Source organism: Helobdella robusta, assembly GCF_000326865.2.
Source record: "Helobdella robusta unplaced genomic scaffold HELROscaffold_30, whole genome shotgun sequence".
Classification (NCBI taxonomy): Eukaryota; Metazoa; Annelida; class Clitellata; order Rhynchobdellida; family Glossiphoniidae; genus Helobdella; species Helobdella robusta.
In genome coordinates, this window is record NW_008704502.1 from 910,062 (window position 1) to 920,140 (window position 10,079).

The window sequence follows — 10,079 nt, forward strand, 5'->3', positions numbered from 1 at the left end:
CACACACACACACACACACACACACACACATATATATATATATATATATATATATATATATATATATATATATATATATGCACTTGCACAGACAGACAAACAAACAGACAGCCAGACAAACAGACAGGCAGACAGACAGAGGCAGGCCCAAACAAACACACAAACACGTACGTACATTCAATAATTACATACAACCACACACACATACACACGCAATCAAAAATATTATAATACAGTACCACAATGCTTATGATTGGTTGGAGCTTACTGCTTTTCTTATAAACTGCTCCATTACATATATATATAAATGACCATATAAACACACAAACACATATTAGTATATTTTGGCAAACAATTTATTAATTTGACTTAGAGTAAGTGCAGCACAGACACACACACACACGCACACATACACACACACGCACACATACACACACGCACACACACACACACACACACACATATATATATATATATATATATATATATATATATAACTGGACTTCATAATTTTGTTATATAATAAAGAGTAAAATTTTGAATTAATAGAACTTGGTAACGTTCATGTCGCCACTACTGTTACTACTACTACTGCTAGAAGTAGTAGTAGCGGTTGTAGTACTTCTGCTACTACTAGTAGTAGTAAAGCCAGGTGGCTGGTAGTAGTAACAAAAGTAAAAGTAGTTATTCATCAACTAATATTAGCACTGTTGGGTTTAATCAAAGTTGACGGGAAAGCCAGGGTTTGATGGAGGGGGCAAAGTTTGACGGGGGGTGTCTAAGGGTCCAAAAACTATGAATACCTGGCAAACTTTTTTCAGCTTCTCACAGAATTTTTTGCCAAATCCTCCATTTAAAACGGTGTCCTATTGTAAAAATATGTAACCAGATAATGTATGTTGACCAACTAAATTTTCAAAATAGTAGCTGGCTGTTTGACATGGAAACAACAGGAATTGGAATATTGTAGCTGAATATTAGTAATAAAACTACTACTGCTGATAATAATAATTAATAATGAAGAAATGATAATTAATAATAATAATAATAACAACGCTTGTTCTCTAACTAGAACGTTTAATGAAAACTTTGAAATTGTATTAAACCAGAGCAATGGTGACGACGAAGACGATGACGACGACGATGATGGTTTTAGAGTTTTAATCTCTCTCCTCTCTCTTTCTCTCTCTCTCTTTTTTGACTCTCCTTTTCTATCTTTCTCTCTCTCTCTCTCTCTCTCTCTCTCTTACTCTCGCTTTCCCTTTTTCTCTCTCACTGTTTTCTTTCCCCATTTTATAAAAGTGTATGCATGTGTATGTATGTGTGCGTGTGTGTGTGTTTTGTTTATTAAAACAATAATTATACTTTCATTCTGTGTCGTCAGTAAAATGGAAGACCTAATTATTTCATATTATACTTGCACTATTTATAGTATTTTGTTTATTATTAATTTGTTCATTCAATCACTCGTTCTTTCGTTCTTTCGTCCAATTATTCTTTCATTCATTCATTCATCGGTTCATTTGTTTGTTTATCCATTTGTTAATTCAATAAGTAATTAATTCCTTCATTGATTGACAGATTGATTCATTGAATGATTGATTGATTCATTCATTCATTCATTCATTATTAATTATTATTATCAGTATAGTAGTTTTATTACTAATATTCAGCTACAATATTCCAATTCCTGTTGTTTCCATGTCAAACAGCCAGCTACTATTTTGAAAATTTAGTTGGTCAACATACATTATCTGGTTACATATTTTTACAATAGGACACCGTTTTAAATGGAGGATTTGACAATCAATCATTCGTTTACTCATTTATTCAGCCAAATTAAACATTGTATGTGCAATGCAAGCAACAAATATTAAACTAAAGGTACTTATTGAAATACATATTTTGTTTTTAAATTGTGTAAGAAACCGTTTAAAAAGTCACCTCATTAATCTGTCTAACATAGAATCAGCGGCATTTATAACTGTTTTTTCGTCTTTTTCTTCTCTAAATGTTTCTTACAAAAATTTAAAATCAGCCCAAATAGGTATCGCAACATTTTTGCCGTCGCATAGACAATTAAAGCAACCAACGCAACCAGTACAGCAACGGTATCGAGACACAGAAATTGATAGAGCGGCAATTCCATGGCGCTAGATCTCAAATGAGAGCCGCCATGTTTGATCACGTGTTCGATCCAGAAAAGAACCTTTTCCTGTGACGTCATTGGTAGGTCTTTCATGGCGTTTGACATACATTTAATTGAACGCTTATACTCCGGGTTATGTATTACTTCTAAGATGTTTTCTGAAATTGATGTTGTGGTTTGATAGTGAAACCAAATGACAAAAAACAGCACTTAAGTAATAATTAATAATAATAATTATTCTCTCAAAGAATGATAATTGGTAATTTGACCTTTCAACTCTGTATCCGTGAAAGCTAGAACGTTCATCATCTTTCCGAATCCCAGTGCTTCCATCCTCAAACAGTTAATACTCTGGTCGGAAAACAACGGAATTCCCAACATCGGGACGCCGTGATAGAGAGCTTCATGCTGACCGCTAGTGCCGCAGTGAGTGATGAAGAGTTTGGTTGAAGGGTGGCCCAGGATGTCGTTTTGGGGCAGCCAGTCAAGGATTAGTAGGTTTGGTGGGATTTGGGATATTAGCTGTTGAAAGGAGAATTTTAAATTCATGTACATATAAAGTTGGCAATAATTTATAATCAGAAATAACGATGGATTTTTCGAAAACACTAACCTCTTGATCATTATCGTCTATGGCAAATTTCGCAAAAATAGTTTCATTGAAGGAAGCGAAGGCATTTAAAAACTTTTTGATGGTTTCTCTTGGCATGTAATCAGCGGTTGAACCGAATGTCATTAAGATGACGCCCGGATCTGTTTTAGGTTCAAATTTAAATTTTATTAGAATAAAAATTTCAAAAAAAGATTACTTTTAGCACACCTTCTCCATAAATTTTCCTTCCATTTATAAAGGCTAATAACTTATCAGGTAGAGGCTTAGCGGGGGAGCTTGTAATTGCTTCTAACGGGATATGATTTGGAAAACAGGGCATGAAATTGTTGAAATGATGATCGGAATCGTAGAAAAATAGTAGAGACTCTTTTAACAGGTCTTCCCAGAAATCCAAGCCGGGTGCATACTTGTGTAGGAGCGTTCGGTTTGCATTAAAACCCGATAGACTGGTGGAAAGGTAGATGGAGGTGAGGAGCATAGAGAACCTGACGTGGAATGGGGTCTCTTTGCGGTGATCGATGGAGAACCAGTGGCGGGGAAACATGGAAGGTAAGGCTGGGGATCTAGCAATTCAAAATTCAAATTTTTAAATTGAATAAACAAAAGTTTAAAAAAATTTTGCCAACCTTATTTGAAATGGAACGTAGTAAAAAGTATAACTGACAAAAGGAATGTTGAGATATTTCGGCAAGATAAGAGAACACATGGAGAACAGGAAGGGCTCAGCGATGGCCAGATCAAAGGGGACCTCCTGCAAACCTTGCAAAAACTTTTCATCCCTCATCATAAAGTCACACTCCTGGGTATACCGCGCACTCTCCTTAGCTACCTGGTTTCCGAACGTAACTTTGACGTTGAAAATTATATTCTCCAGGTACTTTTTATACTCGACAGATGTCATTCTAACAAATTCCTCATCGGTTTCTTCAAAAAAATGTGTGACAAATCCTTCATTTTGGAGTTTTTTGACGAATTTTGGCTCAAATTTTGACTCCAGGACTATATGTACTTCGTGTCCGGCTTTCAGTAGCACGGACCCAATGGCCGAAACCCTAATCACGTGACTCATGAATTGGTGGCTCACAATTAGGATTTTGTATGAAGATGTGGCACGGTACGATAGCAAACATAACCCAATAAGAAAAATAATAACGTTGTTGTTCTTTGTTAACATTTTTATTGCTATTTGTTGTATTATTTTGTTGTTGATGTTGTTATTATCATTTTTATCATCATTAATTTATTTATAATTTTAAAATATTTTTACATGTTTAAATTAAAAGCGTCTCAAAAAATTGATCGTATCCCTCACACATGGTGTTATAAATAAAAATACGTGTGCATATAGGTATGTATCTGTATGTATGTATATATAATGTATATATAATATATATATATATATATATATATATTTGTGTGTGTGTGTATTGCTAAGCTTACGTTGTATGTGTGTGTGTGTGTGTTTGTGTGCACGATGCTTCCAGATAAATGTGTCGTGTTCGTGTATATGTGATAATAAAATGTGCGTTAGACACATTGACTACAGTGAAAGCTATATAAAGCTATTTATTTTTCTCCTTCATCTCCTTCATCTTCTTTCTTCTTCTTCTTCTTATTATTATTCTTATTATAATTGTTTATATTATTCTTATTATTACTTTTATTCTTATTATTCTTATTATTATTATTATTTATATTATTATTATTAATATTATTATTATTGTTATTATTATTATCATTATTATTTTAGATTAAATAGGATTTTATAATTATTTCATTATTAATATTTGGTATTTGGAGTTAGAAAATAAAAGGACGTTCCCATTATTATTATTATATTATTATTATTATTATTTTATTATTATTATTATCATTATTATTATTATTGTTATTGGCCTACCTGAGTTAGGTGAATAGCAATATGATATAAACACATAGCGAAGCTCGGCGATCAATGTTGTAAGTCATATGGTGACGCAATGTTCTTTGTATGTGTACGTAATACGTTTTGATACACACTTTGTATGTTTTTGTGTGTTTACGCGTGTGTGCCTGTGTTTTTATGTGTGTGTATGTGTGCGTGTGAGTCTTTATGTATTGCAGTGATATCATTCCAGTTTAAATTAATTCGTGTTTTCTTGATCTTTCCGAAGCAAATGGATAAAAAAAATTTTTTGTCAATTTTAATTCTAAAATAAAATTCTAATGTAAAAGTAACATTAACATTAACCATTATATTAAAATCATAGCTTTGAAAATACAGTTAATGATAGCGTTTGAAAGATATAAGTCGTAAGTTAAACAAAGTTTCGAAGTTTGCGTATGTTGGTAATGTACAGTTTGATTGCAAGGCCAGAAGTTAAAAGGCAAATTCCGAAAAAATTCAACTAAATTGAAAATACATTGTATAAATGTTAATAAACTTTCTAGAAGGTGAAAGGATAGGTAAAAGAAATTGCAAAAGTAAAATTGTATTTAATTACTAGAAAAGTGGATTAAAATTTTGTACCCCCGTGTTGAAGAAAGATTACGTTAGAGATGTTTTTCTTTCTTATCGAGACAGCGTTTAGTGTAAAAATTATAAAGGTGCTTCAAGACAAATTTTGAAACTTGGAAAACAGCAAAAGTGACGATGGTTATAATGAGAAGGAGTACGGCAATGGTGTCGAAACAGAGAAACTGATACAAAGGCAGATCTATAGCACTGGATCTTAGGTGGCTGCCGCCATGTTTGATCACATGCTCCATCCAAAAGAGAGCTTTTTGAAGAGGTGCCATTGGCTGGTCTTTAAATACTTTCGACATCTGCTTTATGGAGCTTTTATACTTTGGATTTGTTAGGATTTCTAGAACATTTTCTAGTGAATAACAATATAAAAAATTTTTTAATAGGAATACGATAGTTTTATTGCTGGTAGAGCAAACTTTGAAAAAAACTTTTCTTACCTACTAATTCAGCTTCCGTGAAAGTGAAAATATCCATTTTTATACCGAACTCGAAGGCGATCATTCTTCTGCAGTTTTCACCCTGTTCTGCAAAGAGCGGAAATCCCAACATCGGAACGCCGTGATAGAGAGCTTCATGGATGCCGTTGTTTCCGCAATGGGTGATGAAAAGTTTAGTGGAAGGGTGGCCTAGAACATCGTTCTGGGGCAGCCAGTCCAGGATTAAAGTGTTCGGAGGTATGAGAGATTTTAGCTGTTTAAAATTTTTTTAAATAATATAAATCAGATCTTTGCGAAAATATGTCGTGCTTGTTATATGTCTAACCTCTTCATCATTTTCATCGATAGCCAGTTTGGCAAGAATGGTTTCGTTAAAAAGTCGAAAGGCCTTCAAAAACTTTTTCTTAAAAATTCTTGGCATTCCTGCTGTTGCGCCGAAAGTCATTACAACGACTCCGGGGTCTGATTTGTAATTAAAAGTTTTAAACTTGATCGTAAAAGATTTTAATTTATTACGAACTAACCTTTACCATCAGCAAGTCTTCCGTTAATAAATTTTAAAATATTTTCAGGCAGCGGCTTAGCAGGCGAGCACGTTGATCCAGCTATTGAGATGTGGTTAGGGAAAGCTGGGATGAAATTATTAAAATGGTGATCGACCTCATAGAAGAACAGCAGGGCTTCCCTCATCAAAGCCTCCCACGAACCAACCCCAGGTGCATACTTGTGTAAAAGGGTCAGGTTCCTATTCATTGGTGACCAGCTTGTTGATAAGAAGATTGTTGCTAACAGCGTGGCAAACCTAACAAAGAATGAATTATCTTTTCGAACATCAGCTGAGTTAAAATGACGGAAGGCAAAAGAAGGCAGAGCTGGGTACCTGTTGTGGTTATGTTACAATTTTCAATTAATTTAAAACTGGTGAGAGAAAATTGAAAATTTATCCGACCTGACGTTCAGGGCGATGTACTGACAAGACAGACTGACAAAAGGAGTTTTTAGATACTTGGGCAAAATGAGAGAACACATGTGCACAAGGAACGGCTCGACGATGACCAAATCGAATTTGATACTCTCAATTTTTCTTAGAAAGTTTTCATCCCTCATCATATGATCGCATTCCTCGTTAACCAATCGTCCCAAGTCAATTATCTCACTGAAGAACTCCAACGTACGGTTGAAAATTTTGTCCTCCAGAAACATCCTGAACTTTTCTGAAGTAAACCTTATAAAATCATCCGGCTCTTCAAAGAAATGAAACTGAAAACCTTCATCACGGAACTTTTTAACCAGCTTCTGATCGAATTTTGATTCGAGGACGATATGAACCTCATGGCCAGCCTTAAGCAGAGCGGAGCCAATGTCGGCTTGCTTCTTAACGTGACTGGTTATCTGAGGACTTACGAGGAGAATTCTGTATGATAACACTGAATGTAACACCAACAACAACCAGAAAGTTAATAATACAGCTGAGTTAACATTCCTCCTAAACATCCTTCTCAAATATTTTACAAAGTCTAAATTTTTTAGAAGCATTCAATTTTAGTAGAAGCATTCAATTGTAGATCTATATAACATTAAGTGAGTCAAATATGTCAACTCGTCATGCTATCAAATTTTAGTATCGATCGATAGCTAGCCAGACGATGTTGAGAGAAGATAGATGGATTGATATAGTATCGAAATTTATTCATGTGGAAAATTTATAAAAATTTATTAGTATAACACACGTGGACGATACCACACAGGCGACTATACAAGCATGCACACTGAACTCTTCGTCAGAATGTTTTATGGTAATAATTTTGAAATGATAAAATGAATGTTTTTAATTCAACTTAAAAAAATTAATTTGAAATGGTTTTTTCTTTTAAGTAATTTGATACAACTGTATTGATAATTACGAATATGCGAAGGTTTGAACTGGAAACTAGCTGAATGATTGAAAGTCGGAGATCTCTTGCATTCGAACGCCGTCACTCCAAAAGAAGAACCAAGCCCTTTATTCATTACTCCATCTCAGCATCAAATAGATAACAACATTTAAAATTGTTAGCCAGAGAATCGAATCGACGTAAAATATTTCATCACATTACGACGAATAGACTAAATTTTAATAATTCATGTCTTTCAATCTTGAAAAAACAATTTATATATGATCACGTGTTCCATCCAGAACAAAGCCCTCTCCTGTGCTGTCATTGGTTGATATTTGAAGGCGCCTGACATGCGCCCGATGCTATTTCTGTACTTGGGGTTTTTCAGGATTTCTTTGATGTTTGCTGGACATGAAAAACTATAAAATAAATTAATTTGAAAAATATTTTTTGATGTTTTACAATTAAAAAATAGTTATAAGTTTAAAGTTAATTTATACATAAAGAAATACACATGAAGATTCCAAATGAAATGAAAATTTCTTAAAAAATTACAATTTTGTAGTATTGAAACGAACTTATTAATTCCTCCTCAGTAAAAGTGAACACATTCATCGTCAGATCAATCTCCATCGCAGACATCCTTCTGGAATTATCATCCTGTTCGGCAAAGAGTGGGAATCCCAACATCGGGACGCCGTGATAGAGAGCTTCATGCTGTCCGTTGTTGCCGCAGTGGGTGATGAAGAGTTTGGTGGATGGGTGGCCCAGGAGATCATTCTGGGGCAGTCAGTTTAGGATTAGGACGTTGGGAGGTATTGTGGTCTTTAGCTGCGGTTGAATTAATTTTTAAAGCTCAATTTTTTTAAATGTTGAAATTTATTTTTTGTGAAAATGTAAAGCCGAAACCTCGATGTCGTCATTTTCGATGGAGAACTTGGCGATTATTGTTTCGTTTAGAGATGCGAATAATTTAAAAAAAATGTTTGTAACTACTCTCGGAATGAACTCTGCTGTGGCACCAAACGTCATGACAATCACACCTGGTTCTGGACATTAAAAAAAATATATGTTTTCATATTCTGATTAATTAAAAAAAATCAAAACTATTCAAGTCAAATTATGAGACTTTATTAATTTTATGAAAAAATTTCTCATTCTGTTGGAATTTTGTAGTAGAAAATTAGAAACTAAACAAACCCAACCTCTTCCATTAACAATCCTTCCGTCAATAAACTTTAAAATATTTTTTGGCAGAGGTCTAGGTGGGGCACAGGTCGACCCAGCAAGAAAAATGTGATTAGGAAATGACGGTAGAAAATTATTGAAATGGTGGTCACTTTCGTAGAAGAACAGTAAGGACTCCCTCAACAAATCCTCCCACGATTCAACTCCCGGGGCATATTTTTGTAGCAGGGTCCTGTTTCTATTCATCGGAAACCAGCTGCTTGCAAGGAATATTGATCCAAGTAACATGGAAAACCTTGCATGAAACGCCATCGTTCTCTCAGTATCCATCGAAAGAAAATGTCGCGGAAAAAATGATGGAAGGGCCGGCGATCTGTTGTGGAAAATATTGGGATTACGTAAAAAATTTGAAAAATTTGTGATTATTTCAATTGTAAAAAACAAAAACAAAAAAAAATGAATATATATATAAATTGTCATTATTAAGTATGTGTACAGCGACTAAAATGGCCCAACCTGATGTGGAGTCCGTTGTAGGTGCTTGCCTTACTAACGAATGGGAAACTGAGGTGTTTTGGCAGGATGAGGGAGCACATGTGGACGATGAATGGCTCAGCGAGGACCAAATCAAATCCGAAATTTTTTCTTTCTTCTAAAAATTTCTCATCTCTCATCATATATTCACATTCCTGGTTCACCATCTCGCTGTACCAAGATAACGTTGAAAATTTTATTCCCAATGAAACGTTTGAAATCTTTTGAGGAGAATCTTATAAAATCGTCCGGCTCTTCGAAGAAGTTCAACTTGAATCCTTCATTTTTGAATTTTTCAACCAGTTTTTGATCAAATTTTGACTCAAGAGCGATGTGGACCTCGTGTCCAGCCTCTATCAAGACAGAACCAACGGTAACTTGCTTCAAAACGTGGCTGACCAATTGCGGACTTACCAATAGAATCTTTTAAGGAGTTGAAAATTCTTGCAAAACTGATAAAACTGAAATAGATAAAATGAAAATAAATTTATCTTTTTGAAACATTTTGTGTGGGGAGATATATATATATATATATCTTTAACTGCTTTTATTCAGAGTTTGTTCAATTTTTTCAATTCATTAAAAAAAATTTTTTTCAGGATAGCTTTTCAAATTGAAAATTGGTTAAATATGCTAAATTTTCAGGCACACATACACGCACAGAGATATCCAAGAACAAAATGACAGAAATGTGTGTGTGTGCGTGCGTGTATGTGTGTGTGTGTGTGTGTGTGTGTGTGTGTGTGTGTGCGTGTGTGTGTGTGTGTGTGTG

The 10,079-nt window shown here is 34.3% G+C and overlaps 2 protein-coding genes across 2 annotated transcripts in view; both read right to left on the reverse strand.

The window, feature by feature from the left end:
* HELRODRAFT_81526 (hypothetical protein) overlaps nt 1–5,940 on the reverse strand; it is a gene marked incomplete at both ends in the record, with an annotated part of 9,860 nt that extends 3,920 nt beyond the window's left edge. The window contains 2 exons of the mRNA XM_009021988.1: nt 5,361–5,620; nt 5,709–5,940. Of these exons, the coding sequence (XP_009020236.1) occupies nt 5,361–5,620; nt 5,709–5,940 (492 nt within the window). The remainder of the gene's footprint in view (nt 1–5,360; nt 5,621–5,708) is intronic.
* Nucleotides 5,941–7,838: 1,898 nt separating this feature from the next.
* HELRODRAFT_174541 (hypothetical protein) lies at nt 7,839–9,474 on the reverse strand (the record flags this gene model as incomplete). Its single annotated transcript, XM_009021989.1, has 5 exons — nt 7,839–7,990; nt 8,164–8,365; nt 8,495–8,634; nt 8,791–9,146; nt 9,290–9,474. The coding sequence occupies 5 exons, from the start codon at nt 9,472–9,474 to the stop codon at nt 7,839–7,841; spliced, it is 1,035 nt and encodes a 344-aa protein (XP_009020237.1).
* Nucleotides 9,475–10,079: the final 605 nt, after the last annotated feature.